General features: G+C 41.7%; 1 protein-coding gene across 2 annotated transcripts in view; it reads left to right on the forward strand.

The window, feature by feature from the left end:
- LOC135109627 (cytochrome P450 2L1-like) overlaps positions 1-22296 on the forward strand; it is a 112102-nt gene that overhangs the window by 60686 nt on the left and 29120 nt on the right. For both annotated transcript variants that reach the window (XM_064021065.1, XM_064021066.1), the window contains 2 exons: positions 13587-13698; positions 17212-17392. In XM_064021065.1, the coding sequence (XP_063877135.1) occupies positions 13587-13698; positions 17212-17392 (293 nt within the window). The remainder of the gene's footprint in view (positions 1-13586; positions 13699-17211; positions 17393-22296) is intronic.

The following is a 22296-nucleotide window of genomic DNA, read 5'->3' on the forward strand; positions in this document are numbered from 1 at the left end:
CAATAGCTATGTCGTCGGCATAGCAGAGAACTTTGGTACTTCCTGCCAGTGGTAGAGAAGCCAATTCTTCCAAGAGTATGTTAAAAAAAAATATGGGCTCAAGATGCTTCCTTGCGGTGTGCCATTCTCAAAGGTTACGTATTCCGATAGGTGACCCTGGAAGCGTACGCTCGCCATTCTTCCAGTGAGAAAGTCCCGCGTCCATTTCAGCAATTTGCCTCCGACTCCCTTGTGTACCAGGATGGCCCCTCGGTTTGCCAGCTCAAAAGCCTTCTCCATATCCAGGAAGATGACTACCGCTCTCTTTCCGGTTATGGTAGTGAGCATGTCAAGTAGGCAGTCCCTTGTGCCAAGGCCTCGTGTGTAGGCATAGATGTTGTCATGCAATGGGCCGGTAAACCACTGCAGCCTGTTCAGGACCATCCTTTCGGCCGTTTTCCCGAGGCAGCTGGGAAGAGAAATCGGCCTTGTCTTGCCCGGTTCTTTCGGCTTTGGGATGGGCTGGATTGTAGCCTCTTTCCATGCCAATGGGAGTCGTCCTGCGGTATAGGAGTCATTTATGACTCGCAGAATCTCCTCGTGTGAGGCAGGTCCAGCTTGTCGTATCATGGAGTAGGAGATTCTATCCGAACCGGCGGCAGTGTCAGGTTTGGGTTGTAGTGTGTTTTGTAGTTCTTTTAGCGTGAAGGCGGTGTCCGTTAGCTTGTCTTCCCCGCAGGTTCGTGATATAACAGCTTCCTGTTCCGGTCGCTGCTCATCTAGCGCAGTAAGTGTTGCTGGGGATAGTTGCCGTGAACTGGCCCTGTCGGCATATACAGTGATAAGTCGCCAAGCTTCACTCTCGGGGTCAGGGTGCGTCCGAGGTGCTGCCACTCTCTGTCCCGCTGCGGTTTTGGGTCGCTTTGTGAGAGGGATTGAAGCATCTGCTACCGTTTGAAAGGCCTCGGTAAGTCTGTGTTCTTTTTCATCCAGTGTGTCCCCTGGCTGTTGTTGTCTGGAGTTGGTGTTGGAGTGTCTCCCTGTATTGTGGCCAGTCCGCCCTCTTGGTATTCCATCTTGGGAGATGCTTTTGGTGTAGGTAGTTTGGGCTGGTTGATAGTGATAGTGATTGCAAAATGGTCGCTCGGTAGGCGTTCGTCGAGCTTCCACTGTGCTCCCTGGCAAAGATGCGGCGAGGCAAAGGAGAGGTCGAGGATCCCTCCCGCTACGTGTGTAGGTTCGCCAGTGTTGAGGAGTGTTACTTCGGGGATGTGCATAATATCTGCAAGGAGTTGTCCGGTTCTGTTGTGTCGTTGGGAGCCGAGGATGCTGTGGTGGGCATTGAAGTCCCCTCCCAATGAAAACTCTTGTGGTCGCGCATAGCGCGAGCAGTTCCTCGGCTTCCAGTGGGGCCTCGGGGTGGTGGTATATGTTGTAAATTTGTATGTTTTCGTGCCGTAGTTGGATTGTCACTCCCATGACTTCCGTACCCTTGACGCAGTAGATCGGATGATCAATTTTTTTGCTGGGGATGGTGTACCTTACCAGGATTGTGCATCCTAGAGTTCCTCCTTCTATGGCGGGAAGATGGTAGTCGTTGTAACCCCTGAACCGGACTTGTGCACCCTCCGGGAGCCGTGTTTCTTGTAGCAAAATGACATCCCTGTGGTGTTCGTGTGCGTCCGCCATTACCATGTGGAGTTTGTTCCGGAGTCCGAAGCAATTCCATTGCAGGATTTTGAGCGTACGCTCCTGACCTTGGTTTTCTGCTTGGTTTGCTCCAGGTGTGTCGTCCTTGCCGGTGTCGTCGTTTTGTCTGTTGGTAGTGATGAGCGGGATTGCGGATGGTTAGCCAGTCCGAGTGCCAGTTTTTATCTCTCTATGTTGGCTGAGGCAGGCGTAATATATATATATATATATATATATATATATATATATATATATATATATATATATATATATATATATATATATATATATATATATATATATGCAGGTCTGAGAGGATCTCAGACCTGAGTTCAGTGAGAGGATCTCAGCACCTGTGGGATGGTCGTGCCCCACCGTTACCCTACCTAGTAAGGCGGCAGAGAAGCAGTGGTCCGTTGTGTGCAGGGGAGCAAAGAGGCTGTAGGTCCTCAGGGCGCCTTGCGTGGTGACGAAGAATCCCTTTAGTGTGCTGGAAGAAGTGAAGGAGGAGGTGGATAAGGCGGGAGGAGACAAGGAGGATGGGGCAAACGCAGTTACCCTGCCACAAGGTAGAGTGCTTGTGTTTGGTGATAGTGAAGTTAGGCACTTAGATAGTGTGCTTTGTGCCAGAGATAGGAAGCATAGATCGAGGGTGTGTTTGCCGGGGCCTGTAATTGGGAAGGTAGCTGATAGGCTAGACACGTCCTTGGGAAATTATGGGACCAAGCCCATTATTTTTTTTCTCAGCGCGGCAGAGAATAACCTTGGTAAGGTCAGGAGTGAGGAACTGTTCGGGAGGTTTCGACAGGCTTTGGATAGGATTAAGGACAAGGGAGGGATCCCTGTGATGTGTGGTGTCTTGCCGAGGAGTGGAGTTGGTGCTGAGTCGCTGTCCGGGACTATTACAGTGAATCGCAGGCTTGCGAATCATTGTAAGAGTAATAGATGGACGTTCATCAGCAACTGGGACCTCTTGTATGGTAGGGACACCTTGTACGCCAGAGATGGAGTGCATTTATCACGCCAGGGTGTTCGGGTTTTGGCCGGAACACTCAAGCGGGAGATAATTGCACTCCAGCGCTTTTTTCGTTAGTAAGGAGGGAAGAAGGGGTTGTGAGGTCAAAACGCAGGTCAAATTACTTAAATCTAGAAAGGTAACAAGCACAGGGAAGGTGATAAATAGCTTAAGTTTTACTACACAAATTGTAGAAGTATTTTGAATAAAATAGACTTGCTTAGAGGAATAGCGCGTGTAGAGAAATTTGATATCATTGTTTTAACAGAAACTTGGTTAGATATGTCAGGAAAAGTATTTAATCCAGAGATTAAGATAGATGGTTATAGACTGTTCTATAAAGTTAGGGAAAACAGAAGAGGAGGAGGCGTCGCGCTATACGTTAGGGACATATTACAGTGTTGCATTAACAGTAAAATCAAAACAGATAGCAAAACAGTCGATATGAGTAGATATTAAGGAAGAACCACAGTCAGTAATACTGGGATTAGTGTACAGATCACCGAACAGTACAAAGGAAATTAACACCTAACTGTGGGAGGAAGTAAATAGAGCAGGGAGGTACAGTCAGGTATGTGTGGTAGGAGATTTTAATTTTAGGAATATCGACTGGAGCTTGATGGTGGGTAACAGAGAAGCAGAGGAATTTCTTAAGATAATTCAGGATAATTTCTTAAAACAGGTAGTCGTAGAACCCACAAGGGGGAACAATATTTTAGATTTAATTCTTAGTAACAAGGAGGAAGCGTCACGCAGTTAGAGGCTGGAGGACAGCTATAACAGTGATTATTTGGAAATTAGGTACAATTTAAAATGGGAAGAAACTTTTAGAAGCAAAAGCACCTGTAAAACAGTAAAATACCTGACTTTAGGAGAGCAGATTTTGAGGAATTAAAAAGGTACCTCCAAGGAGTTGACTGGCAACGGATGCAGGGTGAGGTCAGGTCCGGGACGGAGTTGAGAGAAATAAGGCAGGATGAGAGAGGTGAGGTGAGGTGTGAGTGTGTAGGACAAGAAGAAGGAAGATGTGTCCCGAAAAGGCGGAGGAAAGAGAGAGGGGGAAATAGGTGTGAGTATGTTGGAGGGTCAGGTCATGCTGAAATGGGAGAGGTGAGATCGAGGTGAGTAGATGAGGAAGTGCAGAGGATGATAGGGGCCGAGATGAGAAGATTAGGTGAAATAAATGTAGATGAGCTGTATAAATATTTCGTAGATAAATTGCTTACAGGTCAGTTAGCAAACATCCCATATAGAGCAATAAGATGACAGAAAAATGATCCTAAATGGATGACTGCTAGGTTAAAACATTATATAGGGCGGAAAAGAAGTATATATAAGAGATTAGAGGCAGGTGAAGTAGTTTTAAGACCACAGTATAATGAATTAGTTAGAACAGTCAGAAGGTTAACGAGGAAAGCTAAGGGTAATTATGAATTAAAGGTAGCCAGCCAGGCAAAGACGAACCTCAAAAGACTTTATCAGGTATACAGGACGAAGAATAAGGATAATATAGGTCCATTAAAAGTCAGCAGATGGGGAGATTAGTAAAAATCTGAATGAGTATTTTTATCTGTCTTCACCCAGGAAAACATGCAGGATATGCCAAAGAGCGAACAGATGTTTAGAGCAGATAAGAATGAGAAGCTGACAGATATTTCCGTAACTAAGGAGACAGTGGAACAGGCTAAAAAATTCAAGACACCAGGACCAGATGAAATATGTCCCAGAGTACTTGAGGAATGCAAAGAGGTTATTAGTGAGCCGTTAGTTTCTGTCTTTAGGAAATCACTTGAGTCAGGTGAGGTACCAGTAATGTGGAGGCAGGCTAATGTAGTACCCATCTTTAAGAAAGAAGATAAAACATTAGCGTCTAATTAAAGACCTGTCAGCTTAACTTCAGTTGTAGGTAAAATATTGGAGTCAATAACAGCGAGGAACATTAGGGAACATTTAGACAAACAGCATGGCTTCACGAGGGGAAAGTCTTGCCTGACAAACTTGTTAAGTTTTTACAGTAAAGTGTACGAGGCAGTAGATAATGATGATAGCTATGACATCTTGAATCTGAACTTTAGTAAAGCATTTAACAAGGTACCGCATCAAAAGCTCATGGGAAAGGTTAAGGCACACAGGATAGATGGGAGGGTGTTAGGCTGGATAAGGTCATGGCTAAGCGACAGGCGACAAAGAGTTGTAATAAACGGCATATGGGTTCATGAAATTAGTGGGGTGCCACAGGGATCAGTATTAGGGCCATTGTTGTTTTTGATATATATCAATTACTTGAATAGTGGAATTAGTAGTGATGTTTGTAAATTTGCGGATGACACAAAGATAGGTAAATTATTTAGGTCAGAATCGGATGCCATCGCCTTGCAGACAGATTTAGATGAATGAATGAATGAATGGATGGTTAGATGGCAAATGCAGTTTAATATCAACAAATGCAAAGTACTTAGCGTAGGTAGAGGAAACCCACACAGTAGGTACACAATAAATAACGAAACTCAGGTAGGTAAAGGGTACGAGAAAGATTTAGGAGTTATAGTTACCTCTGAACTCCGTCTAGGAAAATAATGGATATAAACCAGAAACAGGGCAAATAAGATATCAGGATTAATTTTTAGGAGTGTTAAAAGTAGAAGGCCCGAAGCAATATTAAAGTTATATTTGGCGCTGGTCAGATCATACCTAGACTACGCTGTGTAGTTATGGTTCCCACATTACAGGAAAGATATAGGTCTATTAGCATCACTACAGAGGAGAATGGTTAAAAGGACACAGGGGATGAGGAGTAATCCTTAGAAGGCGAGACTGAAGCTGTTAAATTTACATTCTTTAGAGAGACGTAGGTTAAGAGGAGACCTGATAAAAGTCTTTAAGTGGTATAAGGGTTATAACAAGGGGAATGTAAGCAAAATTCTAAGGATCAGCAACCAGGATAGAACAAGAAATAACGGGTTCAAGCTTGAAATATTTAGTTTACGAAACAGATAGGAAAAAATTGGTTCTCAAATAGAGTGGTAGATGAATGGAACGGACTCATGTAATCATGTTGTTAGTGCTAAGACATTAGGCAGCTTTAAGAGAAGATTAGACGGGTTTATGTATGGGAATGATAGGTGGAAACAGGTAGGTAAATTTCATACAGGGACTGCCACATGTAAGCCTAGTCGCTTCTTGCAGCTTCCCTTATTTCTTATGTTTTTATGTTCTTATGTTCTCTCCTCCACCCTCTGACTACTTCATGCTAGCCTCATCATACTTCATACAGCCCACCAAAATCTCTAATAGAGGATGACCAAGAATCAGTAAGGAAAGGCAAAAGATCACCAGTAGAGCGGCCTTGACGGAACCCATACTGGCGATCAAATAGAACGTTGTGAATTGATAGATGTTTAAGAATCTTCCTGTTGAGGATACATTAAAAAAATTTAGATTGGCAGGAAATTAAAGCAATGGGACGGTAGTCTGAGGGATTAGAATAGTCACTCTTTTTAGGAACAGGCAGAATGCAGGCAAACTTCCAGCAAGAAGCAAAGGTAGATGTTGACAGATAGAGTTGAAAGAGTTTGACTAGGCAAGGTGCAAGCACGGAGACGAAGTTTCGGAGAATAATAGAAAGGAACCCATCAAGTCCATAAGCCTTCCGATGGTTTAGGCCAGTGAGGGCATGGAAAACATCACTGCGAAGAATTATAATAGGTAGCATGAAGTACTCAGACGGTGGAGGAGAGGGAGGAACAAACCCTGAATCATCCACCTTTTTAGCAAAGGTGTGAGCGAAGAGTTCAGCTTTAGAGATGGGTGTGATAGCAGTGATGCCATCTGGTTGAAATAAAGGAGAGAAAGAAGATGAAGCAAAGTTATTTGAGATATTTTTGGCTAGATACCAGAAGTCGCTAGATGAGTTAGATCTTGAAAGATTTTAACATTTTCTGTTGATGAAACAGTTTTCGGCTAGTTGGAGAACAGACTTGGCATGGCTCATGGCAGAAATATAAAGTGCTTGAGATTCTGGTGATGGAAGGCTTAAGTACCTTTTGTGGGCCACCTCTTTATCATGTATACCAAGAGAACGAGCTGTGTTAAACGAAGGTTTGAAAGGTTTAGGTCGAGAAAAAGAGTGAGGAATGTACGCCACCAAGCCAGACACTATCAGTTCTGCTATGTACTCGTACTTGGCACACAAAGGCGGGTCTCTGACACGGAAGCAGCAGTCATTCCAAGGAAAATCAGCAAAATACCTCCTAAGGTCTTCCCAACTAGCAGAGGCAAGGCACCTCCACTTAGTGGGATCCTGAGGAGGGAATGGAGCGATAGGACAAGATACAGATATGAGATTGTGATCGGAGGAGCCCAACGGAGAAGAGAGGGTGACAGCATAAGCAGAAGGATTAGAGATCAGGAAAAGGTAAAAAATGTTGGGCGTATCTCCAAGACGGTAAGGAATACGATTAGGATGTTGCACCAATTGCTCCAGATCATGGAGGATCGCAAAGTTGAAGGCTTGTTCACCAGAATGATCAGTGAAAGGAGAGGGAAGCCAAAGCTGGTGGTGAACATTGAAGTTTCTAAGATTGGAGATCTCTGCAAAAGGGAAGAGAGTCCGAATGTGCTCCACTTTGGAAGTCAAGTAGTCAAAGCATTTTTTATAGTCAGAGGAGTTAGGTAAGAGGTATACAGCACAGATAAATTTACTGTGAGAGTGACTCTGTAATCGTAGCCAGATGGTGGAAAACTCGGAAGATTCAAGAACGTGGGCACGAGAGCAGGTTAAGTCATTGCGCACATAAACGCAATATCCAGCTTTGGATTGAAAATGAGGATAGAGAAAGTATGAAGGAACAGAAAAGGTGCTACTGTTAGTTGCCTCAGACACCTGTGTTTCAGTGAGGAAAAGAAGATTAGGCTTAGAAGAGGAGAGGTGGTGTTCTACATATTGAAAAAAATAGATATAAGGCCGCGAATGTTGCAGAATTTAATGAAGAAAAAGTTGAAGGGGGTGTCAAGACACTTAGTGTCGTTATCAGAGGAGCAATCCGACCTGGAAACATTTGTGGTCCCCTTCTCAGATGGTGACTCCGAGGCTGGTGTAGGAGTCGCCATAATAAATTTGAATTTTTGAGTGAAGGGTGTGTGTGTGTTATTAGGTGCTTGTAATTTTGTGTGGAGGAAGAGAGTTGTCTTTAGAGGGCAAGCTGTGACTGTCCCTTTGTGTTGTGAGACAAAGGGAAACGTTCAGTGAGGACACAGCTGGACAGTTGGAATGGACAAAGGAGGTGAGATGCTAATGCATGCGCAACAACTGGAGCACATTTGTTTGTCAAAGATGGAAGAATAAGAACGCGACTAAAATTATCAGCACAGACTAGAACTTAAAAAAATCCTTGGTGACAGCGAGGTAACTGCAGAAGGTCCATTGCAACAGTATCCAAAGGATCAGAGGTATATATCCTACCTTTAGTTTTTGCACAAAAAAGACATTGCACTACATGATTTGTGATGTCGATGCTCATCTTAGGCCAGTAATAACACTTACGATCCGTTGTTAGAGACTGAGGAGCGTCACAAATGAGCTAATGCACTAGAAGAACTAGAAGGAAGTAAAGAAGTAGGGATGACAAGCTGCGTCACTGTTTGCTCGTGAACTGACACTGTACGACATAAGATACCATCAACAAGGGAAAACTGAGACAAAGGAACATGCAACTTGGGTAAGGCAAACTCATCATCCGATTCTAAGGCATATACCACAGCAGACCATAATGGTTCTTGACGCTGGGCAGTAAAAAGTTCCTTGCATGAGAAATTAGTAATTTCTAATACAGAAGCAACAGCAACATTTCGAGAGAGAGCGTCTGCACCCACATTTGGTTTACCGAGCAAATACTGTTTCGTCGGGTCAAATTCATCAATTGTGGCAAACCATCTGGCAAGGCGACCCGCTAGATTTTCACCCTTGAAGAGGTGAAGCAAAGTAGCATGTCTAGCATAAACAGTCAACTGGTAGCCATAGATGATGTCAAGAAAATGACGTTAAGACCATACCAGTGCCAGAGCCTCTGGATGACTAACTGAGTATTAAGACTTAGCAGCATTCAGGATACGGCTGGCATACGTAATGACATGAGGACAAGAACTCTCAGACTGCTGCATCAGAACAGCTCTTACTCCTTCATTGGCATCTCTTACACTCTTCACTTGCATCGGTGAAGAGTGTAAAAGGCAGACTGTAATCTGAAAAGGCAAGGACTGGAGCATGAGTGAGTGCATGTTTGACTTGGTCAAAGCTAGTTTGCTGGGCGTCGTGTCATATGAAAGAGACATCCTTTTTGAGAAGACGCATGAAAGGCGACGCAACATATACAAAGTCTCTGATGAACGGTAGTAACCCGCATGACCAAGGAAAGAGCACACATGGTTTACTGACGTCAGGATAGGAAAGTCTTGAATTGCATGGACCTTGGCATCAGTAGTGTGAATGCCGTCCTTATCAACTATATGACCTAAGAACTCAATGCGTGAAAGAAGGAATTTACACTTAAGCAGGTTAAGTTTAAGACCTGTTTCTTTGAATCTTTGCAAAACAAATTCAAGTTTGTCAAAGTGAGACTCAAGATCACGTGACTCTATGATCAAATCATCAAGGTATACAAACAAAATATCGCCAATAAGACCTTGAAAAAGACTATTAACAAGTCCTTCGCAAGTCAGGAGCGGTTACGCATTGTGGCACGAAACCACTCATAACGACCTGACGGAGTAGAAAAGGCAACAATCTCAGGTCAAGAATAGAGAATACAGTGTTATCTTTCCCAATGGACTGCAAAAAGTCACTTAAAACAGGAAGATGATAATGGTCAGGGATGGTCACAGAGTTAACTTTGCGAAAATCAACTACAGCACGATAAGAACAGTCTTTCTTTGGAACAAAAAAAAAAAAAAAAACTGGTGAATTCCATGCAGAGTGTGATTCCTGGATGATAACGTCTTTCAACATTCTTTCAAATAAATCCTACAACAACACGCTGAGTGTGAGGCAAACGATAGGAAGGCACAAAAGAAGGATGTGCATCAGGTTTTAACTGAATACGATTCGCAATTTGATCTGTGACACCAAGTGTTCATTAGGCAAAGCAATAACCGGTTTGTGTTTGACTAGCAATTCGAGGAGACAAGACTTTTCTGCAGGAAAATCCAACATCCTAACGAGATGAAAGCTGAGAAACAGGATCAGCAGTGTCATGAGAAATATCTGTGTTAGGAGAAACAGAACAAACAAGGTGTGGAGGGTCATGAAAAGACCTACAGTCACAGACTTCAAAAGAGCCAAGAAGTACGCCACTCTTGAGAAAAATCGGGGCACCAGTTACGTTAGTCACTAATACATCGGTTACATGATCATCACGGTCACAGGAAAGAATACTTTCAACAGCCAATCTATGAATGTGAACAGTCTCGCAAAGATAAGATTCACAAGTCAAGAGGCTCATTTACTACTCGAACAGGAAGGCGAACAACACTTATGGGGCCCACTCACTGATCTTCAGTCACAACGGCAGAACAGACATCCATAGCAGAGACTGAACGTTTCGACTCTATGAAATCAGGCGATGATAAACTGTGATCAATGTAGCGTGAACGCTTTTGAAGTGTGAACAGGAGATTTAGAGGCTAAGAGTGGTGCCGGATCCTGATAGAAAATTGCATGATGATGAGGAAAAACTTCAATACCATGGGTCACAAGCGAATCAAGTCCTAAATTTAAGACCATCGCTGTTGAGAACAAAATCAGAAGTTACAAAAAATTTTGGGGACGAGAGTTATCATAGGGAAGAACAGTAGGAATATAAATATCCCTTTGAGGGATTTCATTGAGAGCAGGGAATAAGCTGATGTCATTTGCACATAGTGTTGAAGCCTGTGAGAAGATCCTCATTGAAAGATGCATTTGGTACAATGTAGAAAAAAATTACATATGTCTGGTTCCTGGAGTGATAAAGATAAGAGAACTTCACAGTGAGATAAGACAGTTTTCCTAGATATACCATCAAGATTAATATCAGGAGGTAGTGCAGTGATATAATTCTGAGAATAGGAAGAAATCCCCCCTAAATACACCCATCTTGACGAGGTTAACAGCAGCACTCGTGTCGAAAAAAGCTTTGTAAGATACAGAGTTACACGTACCATCTATGATAATGCCATTGGAGAGTCCAGCATATCTAATGTTATAGAAGAAAGTGCTGAATCAGGATGATGGATGAAGCATACCTTATGCTTTTGGCACATATGAAGGTGATAATTTGAAGATGGATGATGATGGTATGATGGACTGGCCGGAGAATTGGGCATGACGTTTCCCGCCGATGAAGCTTGTTGACCACTGTGAAATTGAGCATGATATTGCCTGCATTCTTGCAAGGAATGACTTACTCTTTTGTGAAAGGAACAGAAGGCATGAGGGTTGAATGAGTTTCTTCCTGAGCTATTAAGAATTAACCTGTACTCTGTGATATTTTGACCTGGTAGCTTGCAACGGGTACAGGTGACATTTCTGGATCTGGACTTTGATCTGGATTAGTGATTTAGTACATTTAGTGTAAAAACGTCCTCGAGAAGGTGAAGAAGGACGAGTTGGTGGGTGAGGAGCTGGAGTGCAAAAATCAGACGCGTGTGTGTCAAGTACCTGGACAGGCTCAGAAGTGGGGAGAGGACGTTTATCAGATATCAATTTGCAGACATCATATATATAGTTTGATAACTTGAATTCTATATCACTCGCGACCTGGAAATTCGGAGCATCAAGGAAGGCTGTGAATAAGAGATAAGCGATGTGGCGTTTTAACTCCTTCTTAGACAGTGAGTCATCTGTGAACCAATTTGAATCTTGGAGTGTGGCGATTAACTCCAAGCTAAGAGAAAAAAAGCGATGTTCTCCTCCTTGTAAGGATTTGTGTGTGAGCGCACGTGTTTTGTGATGGATTTTGAAAATTTAAGGAAAGAATGTGTGGATGCTGGAATGGACTCTGAATCCTTGGAATGACTCTGAAAATTATATCTGAGCTGTGTGGTGAAAGCATCAAAGGTAGTGAGGGAAGCGAATTAATCTGACTTAACAAACAGAAGACTAGATGGCTCTTGACAGATGCGTGATTTCAAAATAGATAATTTCTATTTTGAAATTATCAGTCGTGGCGGAACGTCTGGTATATTCCTCATCTATCCTCTAGATAAATTGATGACCCGTTTTGGTGTCAACTCCAGGAAAATTAGGAAGTTGATGAGACTCATGGATGAATGTAATGTGAGGTTTGGTCGTGTTGTTAGCAGACATTTTTTCAGATGGGAATGAAAGAGGCAGGGCATAGTGTGACTCATTTTTATAAGAAGACGTGTACCTCACAGACGAATCAGTGAAGGAACATGCACATAAATGTGAAAAACATACACAGAATAACACACAGCAAAATATAAACTAGCGAAATACACCACAACACACACGATATGATAAAGACACATAATCAACAATAAATATTAATGAAGGACAGAATGGAATAATATATACACTGACAGAGAGACAGACAGACAGATAGGCAGGCAGGAAGACGGACAGGTAGACGGACAGAGATAGACAGATAGACAGAGAGACAGACAGACAGATAGACAGACAAATAAACAAGCAGACAGACAGACACAACTTAACACCAGAAGAAGGAAGATTGGAGAAGACATGGAAGTGAATCAGAATTAAATTGAATACTTAAATTTGGCGGTCGGGTTATTTAGGTCAGAGTAGGGGCGCTCGGTGAGGTTAGCTGACCCAAGATGATAGCTTGGTGAGGAGTAAACAGGATCAGGACTGCAGCTTGCCACGTTGAGGATGTTACAACTCCACCTCATGGACGGCAGTTGAGATGACGCTTTGCAATTTGCGCGCGAAAGAGACGTGATGTTACGCGTCTCAGCGTGTACTGTTTACGAGAGTCGATAGATCTGTGTGTTCCTCGATCGCACAAACAGCTCTGCCAACCACTGTTCCAGATAGTTACTGTCACTTGTTGGTAGATTTATAAGTCTACTGTACATCACCTACTTACAGCAGTAAGTGGTGTACAGAGGAATTATAAATCCACTGTATGTTGATGATGTTTCGATGTTGTTGAAATAATGGTAGCAGCACATATGATGGTGGCTCGTTCATTCTCCGATGATGTTAATATACGGTAGTGTGGAGATGCGTTGGTAGTAGTTTAGATACTATAATTTATGCACGAGTAACGGTTTGCATACAGACACAGTCACATTTCTTCTTTAATGGAGATGTAGGAGTAGTAGTAGTAGTATACGCGTGATTTCGAGAGACACTGATATAACGGAGGTGATATGAGAGGATTTGATTTGATTTGATGTACTCGACTCTCTTTTTCTCTGAACTGAACTGACTCAGTGCTACATACACAGTCTTTTTAAGCAAATCTGCCTACTCAAGATCAAAAGGGAATTGGTCAATAGAGATTCTGGGAAGATAGCTAAATAAATGGCTAGAAATAGGGTACTTGAGCCAATGACAGGTGACACTAATTTTGGACCAATGACATGCGACAAAGGCAATGCTGCTGTTTTCTCTAAAGACTGGCGAGGAATGTAGGGAAAGTGTGGAAACTCCTTTGATAGCGAGAGGAGAGAAGAGTTCAAAGAAAGAACGGATTCACCATGTGCAGAATGCTGAACAATTGAACATACAATAAGAAATGATGAAATATATATATATATATATATATATATATATATATATATATATATATATATATATATATATATATATATATATATATATATATATATATATATATATATATATATATATATATATATATATATGTATACTTTTTTTCAGAAATATGTGAAACAGCATGAAGATGAACATGATCCGAATAATGAAAGAGATCTTATCGACCAGTATTTATCGGCGATGAAAGGAGAGGAAAATGAAGACTCTGTACTCAGCGGTGTGTATATAATTTTTGCCTGATTCTGACAGTCATGTGTCACGTTAAGCCACCTTCATCTCTCTCTCTCTCTCTCTCTCTCTCTCTCTCTCTCTCTCTCTCTCTCTCTCTCTCTCTCTCTCTCTCTCTCTCTCTCTCTCTCTCTCTCTCTCTGTCTGTCTATCTGTCTGTCTGTCTATCTGTCTGTCTATCTGTCTGTCTGTCTATCTGTCTGTCTGTCTATCTGTCTGTCTGTCTATCTGTCTGTATATATATATATATATATATATATATATATATATATATATATATATATATATATATATATATATATATATATATATATATATATATATATATATATATACACTCAATTTGGAGTCCCCATCTGGGGAGGGGACCATAAATGTCCCCAGGTCGGACTGCCTTTCTGTCGACGACCCTAAGTGTCTTGACACCCCCATCAACTTTTTCTTCATTAACTTCTGCAACATTCGCGGTCTAAGATCTAGTTTTCAATCTGTAGAGCACCACCTCTCCTCTTCTAAACCTCATCTTTTCCTCACTGAAACTCAGGTGTCTGAGGCAACTGACAGTAGCCCCTTTTCTGTTCCCTCCTACTTTTTCTATCCTCATTTTCGATCCAAAGCTGGATGCTGCGTTTATGTGCGCAATGACTTAACCTGCTCTCGTGCCCATGCTCTTGAATCTTCCGAGTTTTCCACCATCTGGCTACGACTACAGAGTCACTCTCATACTAAATTTATCTGTGTTGTATACCTCTCACCTAACTCCTCTGACTATAAGAAATTCTTTGACTACTTAATTTCCAAAGTGGAGCACATTCTGACCCTCTTCCCTTTTGCAGAGATCTCCATTCTTGGAGACTTCAATGTTCACCACCAGCTTTGACTTTCCTCTCCCTTCACTGACCCTCCTGGTGAACTAGCCTACAACTTTGCTATCCTCCATGACCTAGAGTAATTGGTGCAACACCCTACTCGTATTCCTAACCGTCTTGGAGATACGCCCAACATTCTTGACCTTTTCCTGACCTCTAATCCTTCTGCTTATGCTGTCACCCTTTCTTCTCCATTGGGCTCCTCCGATCACAATCTCATATCTTTATCTTGTCCTATCACTCCAATCCCTCCTCAGGATTCCCCTAAGCGAAGGTGCCTTTGGCGTTTTGCCTCTGCTAGTTGGGGGGACCTGAGGAGGTATTTTGCTGATTTTTCTTGGAATGACTACTGCTTCCGTGTCAGAGACCCGTCTTTGTGTGCTGAGTGCATAACAGAGGTGATAGTGTCTGGCATGGAGGCATACATACCTCACTCTTTTTCTCGTCCTAAACCTTCTAAACCTTGGTTTAACACAGCTTGTTCTCGTGCTATACATGATAGAGAGGTGGCCCACAAAAGTTACTTAAGCCTTCCCTCACCAGAATCTCATGCACTTTATATTTCTGCCCGGAACCATGCCAAGTCTGTTCTCCAACTAGCCAAAAACTCCTTCATTAACAGAAAATGTCAAAACCTTTCAAGATCTAACTCCCCTCGTGATTTCTGGCATCTAGCCAAAAATATCTCCAACAACTTTGCTTCTTCTTCTTTCCCTCCTCTATTTCAACCAGATGGCACCACTGCTATCGCATCTATTTCTAAAGCTGAACTTTTTGCTCAAACCTTTGCTAAAAACGCTACCTTGGATGATTCTGGGCTTGTTCCTCCCTCTCCTAAACCCTCTGACTACTTCATGCCACCTATTAGAATTCTTCGCAATGATGTTTTCCATGCTATAGACCTGATGGGGTCCCTCCTATTGTTCTCCGAAACTGTGCCTCCGTGCTTGCACCTTGCCTAGTCAAACTCTTTGAGCTCTGTCTGTCAACATCTACCTTTCCTTCTTGCTGGAAGTTTGCCTACATTCAACCTATTCCTAAAAAGGGTGACCGTTCTAATCCCTCAAACTACCGTCCTATTGCTTTAATTTCCTGCCTATCTAAAGTTTTTGAATCTATCCTCAACAGGAAGATTCTTAAACATCTATCACTTCACAACCTTCTATCTGATCGCCAGTATGGGTTCCATCATGGCCACCTCTACTGGTGATCTTCTGGCTTTCCTTACTGAGTCTTGGTCATCCTCTTTTAGAGATTTTTGTGAAACTTTTGCTGTTGCCCTGGACATATCAAAAGCTTTTGATAGAGTCTAGCACAAAGCTTTGATTTCCAAACTACCCTCCTACGGTTTCTATTCTTCTCTCTGTAACTTCATTTCAAGTTTCCTTTCTGACCATTCTATTGCTGATGTGGTAGACGGTCACTGTTCTTCTCCTAAATCTATTAACAGTTGTGTTCCTTCCTCAGGGTTCTGTCCTGTCACCCACTCTCTTCTTATTATTCATTAATGATCTTCTAAACCAAACTTCTTGTCCTATCCACTCCTACGCTGATGATACCACCCTGCACTTTTCCACGTCTTTTCATAGACGTCCAATCCTTAGGGAGGTAAACATATCACGCAGGGAAGTAACAGAACGCCTGACTTCTGATCTTTCTAAAATTTCTGATTGGGACAGAGCAAACTTGGTATTGTTCAATGCCTCAAAAACTCAATTCCTCCATCTATCAACTCGACACAACCTTCCAGACAACTATCCCCACTTCTTCAATGACACTCAACTGTCCCCCTCATCTACACTGAACATCCTCGGTCTGTCCTTGTTTTATAATCTGAACTGGAAACTTCACATCTCATCTCTAGCTAAAACAGCTTCTATGAAGTTAGGTGTTCTGAGACGTCTCCACCAGTTTTTCTCACCCCCCCAGCTGCTAACTCTGTACAAGGGCCTTATCCGTCCATGTATGGAGTATGCTTCACATGTCTGGGGAGTTCCACTCATACTGCTGTTCTAGACAGGGTGGAATCAAAAGCTTTTCGTCTCATCAACTCCTCTCCTCTAACTGACTGTCTTCAGCCTCTCTCTCACCGCCGCAATGTTGCATATCTAGCTGTCTTCTACCGCTATTTTCATGCTAACTGCTCTTCTGATCTTGCTAACTGCATGCCTCCCCTCCTTCCGTGGCCTCGCTGCACAAGACTTTCTTCTTTCTCTCACCCCTATTCTGTCCACCTCTCTAACGCAAGTGTTAACCAGTATTCTCAATCATTCATCCCTTTCTCTGGTAAACTCTGGAACTCCCTGCCTGCTTCTGTATTTCCACCTTCCTATGACTTGAATTCCTTCAAGATGGAGGTTTCAAGATACTTATCCATCAATTTTTGACCACTGCTTTGACCCTTTTATGAAACTGGCATTTCAGTGGTCATTTTTTTTATTAGATTTTTGTTGCCCTCGGCCAGTGTCCTTCCTACATGAAAAAAAAAAAAAAAAAAAAATATATATATATATATATATATATATATATATATATATATATATATATATATATATATATATATATATATATATATATATATATATATATATATATATAATCATCTTTTTTGGCTTCTATTATTTCATTGTCAGTGAAAGAACTTCTCGTAGTCGTGATTGATCTTTTTGTGGCTGGAACTGAGACCACTTCCTCCACATTGCGGTGGGCGATCCTATACTTAGCCAAATACCCGGAGATTCAGCGACGGGTCCACCGGGAGATTGACGAAGTGCTACCTCGAGGAACTATACCACAATATCACGACAGAACAAAGTGAGTAATCAGCATGAACAAATAAATAAATAAAAAAATAACTATATAACTATATAACTATATAACTATATATATATATATATATATATATATATATATATATATATATATATATATATATATATATATATATATATATATATATATATATATATATATATATATATATATATACATACAGACGAGGAGGTAGTTGCCGAAACGATAGTTACTCCCAGTAATGTCTAAAGCACTGGATCACAGGACGATGTGAACTTATCATTAAATCCAGCTGCGACCTCACTGAACGTTTCACTTTGTGTCTCACAAAACGAGGGGGCAGTCAGTCTGCCATCTAAAGACAAGTATTCCTTAACACAAAATTACAACCACCTAGTAACACACAGGTCTAAAGCACTGGATCAGGGGGTGCTGTGAACTTATCATTAAACCCAACTATGACCTCACTGAACTTTTCCCGTTGTGACTCTCAATACAAAGAGGCAGTCAAATTTTGCCCTCTAAAGACAACTCCATTCATTCAATCAAAACTACAACCACCTAATTACACACACACTCTTCACTCCTCCTACTTCACCAGCCTCGGAGTCCCCATCTAGGGAGAGGACCGCAAATGCTCTTCTGGTATCGACCCTAAATGTCTTGACACCCCTCTCAGCTTTTTCGTCAATTACTTCTGAAACAATCGTGATCTTAAATCTAATTTTCAAACTGTACAACACCACCTCTCCTCTACTAAACATCATCTTCTTTTCCTCACAAAAACACAAGTGTCTAAGGGAAACTGACAGTAGCCCTTTTTCTGTTCCTCCCTACTTTCCCATGCATTTTCAATTCAAAGCTGGATGTTGCGTTTATGTGCGCGACGACTTAATCTGTTCTCGTGACCACGCTTTTGAATCTTCTGAGTTTTCCACCATGTGGCTACGACTACAGAGTCACTCTTAAATTCAAACTGGATTTTTCTGTGCTGTATACCTCTCACCTAACTCCTTTGACTATATGAAATTCTTTGACTAGTTAACTTCCAAATTGAAGCATATTCTGACCCTCTTCCCTTTTGTGGAGTTCTCAATTCTTGGAGACTTCAATGTTCACCACCAGCTTTGGCTTTCCTCGCCTTCCTTCGTGAATTAGCCTTCAGCTTTGCTATCCTCCACAACCTAGAAGAATTAATGCAACATCCTGCCCGTGTCCCTGACCATTTTGGATATACGCCCAACATTCTTGACCTTTTCCTAACCTCTAATTCTTTTGCTTACACTGTTATCCTCCCTTCTTCGTTGGGCTCCTCCGATCACAATCTCATATCTGTATCTTGTCCTATCGCTCCAATTACTCATTAGGATCCCCCTAAGCAGAGGTGCCTCTGACGTTTTGCCTCTGCTAGTTAAAGGGGATCTGAGGATATATTCTTGCTGATTTTCCTTGGAATGACTACCACTTCCATGTCAGACAGAGATGATAGTATCTGGCATGGACGTGTACATTTCTCACTCTTTTTCACGACTTAAACCTGCCATACCTTGGTTTAACGCAGCCTGTTCTCGTGCTATACATGATAGACAGGTGGCCCACAAAAGCTACTTGAGCCTTCTATCACCAGAATCTCATGCGCTTTATATTTCTGCCCGGAACTAAGCCAAGTATGTTCTCCAACTAGCTAAAAACTCCCTCATTAATAGAAATTGTCAAAATCTTTCAAGATTTAACTCCTCTAGTGACATCTAGCATTTAGCCAAAAGTATCTCCAATAATTTTGCTTCTTCTTTCCCTTCTTTATTTCATCCAGATGGTACTACTGCTATCACATCTATCTTTAAAGCTAAACTGTTCGCTAAAGCCTTTGCTAAAAACAACACCTTGGATGATTCAGGGATTGTTCCACAATCTTCTCCACCCTGTGACTACTTCATGCTACCTGTTAAAATTATTTGCAATGATGGTTTTCCGTGCCCTCGCTGACCTAAATCCTCGGAAGGCTTATGGACCTGATGGGGTCCCTCCTGTTGTTCTACTTAAACTCTTTCAACTCTATCTGTCAACATCTACCTTTCCTTCTTGCTGGAAGTTTCCCTACATTCAGCTGGTTCCTAAAAAGGGTAACCGTTCTAATCCCTCAAACTAACGTCCTATTGCTTTAATATCCTGCTATCTAAAGTTCTTAATCAATAATCAACAGGTAGATTCTTAAACTTCTATCTCTTCACACCCTTTTATCTGATCGCCAATATAGGTTCCGTCAAGGCCAGTCTACTGGTGATCTTCTCTGGCTTTCCTTACTGAGTCTTGATCATCCTCTATTAGAGATTTTGGTTAAAATCTTACTGTTACTTTGGATATATGAAAAGCTTTTGATAGAGTCTAGCACAAAGCTTAGATTTCCAAACCTACCACAGCATTAACAGAACGGTCAGAAAGGAAAGTTACAGAGAGAAGGATAGAAGCCGTAAGAGGGTAGCTTGGAAATCAAACTTTGTGCCAGACTCTATCAAAAGCTTTTGATATGTACAAGGCAATAGCAAAAGTTTCACCAAAATTTTTAAAAGAGGATGACCAAGACTCAGTAAGGAAAGCCAGAAGACCACAAGTTGAGCGGCCTTGATGGAACCCATACTGGCGATCAGATAAGAAGGTTGTGAAGTGGTAGATGTTTAAGAATATTAAGGTTGAGGATAGATTAAAAAAATTTAGATAGGCAGAAAATTAAAGCAATAGGACGGTAGTTTGAGGTATTAGAACGGTCACCCTTTAAGGAATAGGCTGAATGAAGTCAAACTTCCAGCAAAAAGGAAAGGTAGATGTTGACAGACAGAGCTGAAAGAGTTTGACTAGGCAAGGTGCAAGCACGGAGGCACAGTTTCGAAGAACAATAGGAGGGATCCCAGCAGGTCCATAAGCCTTCCGAGGGTTTAGGCCAGCGAGGGCAGGGAAAACATCATTGCGAAGAATTTTAATAGGTGGCATGAAGTAGTCAGAGGGTAGAGGAGAGGAAAGAACAAGCCCAGAATCGTCCAAGATAGAGTTTTTAGCAAAGGTTTGAGCGAAGGGTTCAGCTTCAGAGATGGATGTGATAGCAGTGGTGCCATCTGGTTGAAATAAAAGAGGGAAAGAAGAAGAAGAAAATTTATTGGAGATATTTTTGGCTAGGTGCCAGAAGTCACGAGGGGAGTTAGATCTTGAAAGATTTCGACACTTTCTGTTAATGAAGGAGTTTTTGGCTTGTTGGAGAACAGACTTGGCATGGTTCCCGGCAGAAATATAAAGTGCATGAAATTCTGGTAATGAACAGCTTAAGTACCTTTTGTGGGCCACCTCTCTATCATGTATAGCACGAGAACAGGCCGTGTTAATGTACACCTCCATGCCACACATTATCACTTCTCTTATGCGCTCAAAACACAAATTCGGGTCTCTGATACGGAAGCAGTAGTCATTCCAAGGAAAATCAGCAGAATACCTCCTTAGGTCCCCCCCACTAGCAGAGGCAAAACGCCAGAGGCACCTTCGCTTAGGGTTACCCGGAGGAAGGATTGGAGCGATAGGACAAGATACAAATATGAAATTGTGGTTGGAGGAGGAGAAGAGAGGGTGACATCATAAGCAGAAGGATTAGAGGTCATGAAAAGATCAAGAATGTTGGGCGTATCTCCAAGACGGTCAGGAATACAATGTGCATTAGGGTGTTGGATCAATTGCTCTAGATTATGGAGAATAGCAAAGTTGAAGGCTTGTTCACCAGGATGGTCAGTGAAGGGAGAGGAAAGCCAAAGCTGGTGGTGAACAATGAAGTCTCCAAGAATAGAGATCTCTGCAATAGGGAAGAGAGTCAGAATGTGCTCCAGTTTGGAAGTTAAGTAGTCAAAGAATTTCTTATAGTTAGAGGAGTTAAGTGAGAGATATACAGCACAGATAAATTTAGTTTGAGAGTGACTCTGTAGTCGTAGCCAGATGGTGAAAAACTCGGAAGATTCAAGAGCGTGGACACGAGAGCAGGTTAAACCGTTACGCATATAAACGCAACATCCAGCTTTGGATCAAAAATGAGGATAAAGAAAGTAGGAAGGAATAGAAAAGGGGCTTCTGTCAGTAGCCTTAGACACCTCAGTTTCAGTGGGGAAAAGAAGATGAGGTTTGGAAGGGGAGAGGCGGTGTTCTACAGATTGAAAATTAGATCTTAGACCACGAATGTTGCAGAAGTTAATGAAGAAAAAGTATGGGGGCGTGTCAAGACACTTAGGGTCGTCGTCAGAAGGGCAGTACGACCTGGGGACATTTGTGGTCCCTTCTCCAGATGGAGTTTCCGAGACTGGTGTAGGAGTCGCCATGAATTTTGAAATTTTGAGTGAAGGGTGCGTGTTATTAGGTGCTTGTAGTATTGTGTGGAGGAAGACAGTCGTCTTTAGAGGGCAGGCTGTGACTGCCCTCTTGTGTTGTGAGACATAAAGGGAAATGGTCAGTGAAGTCACAGCTGGGTTTAATGATAAGTTCACAGTACCCCCTCATCCAGTGCTGTAGACCTGACTGGGAATAATTATCGTTTCGGCAGGTCCCTACTGCCTGCTCATATATATATATATATATATATATATATATATATATATATATATATATATATATATATATATATATATATATATATATATATATATATATATATATATATATATCCACAGGGTGTCCTATATGTTTCCATACATAGGAATAATTATAAGAAATTATAGAATTATAGATAAAACATTTTTATTTACATAATATGTTTTACATGACTGTCTTCGTGTTGAAAACACATTTCAGTGCGTGTCCTCTACTGCTGAAGAACACATTCAAACACATCTGGATTTATGCTTTTAATGGCTTTCGTGATACCATATATATATATATATATATATATATATATATAT

Source organism: Scylla paramamosain, chromosome 19 (genome assembly GCF_035594125.1).
Source record: "Scylla paramamosain isolate STU-SP2022 chromosome 19, ASM3559412v1, whole genome shotgun sequence".
In the NCBI taxonomy this organism is placed as follows: domain Eukaryota; kingdom Metazoa; phylum Arthropoda; class Malacostraca; order Decapoda; family Portunidae; genus Scylla; species Scylla paramamosain.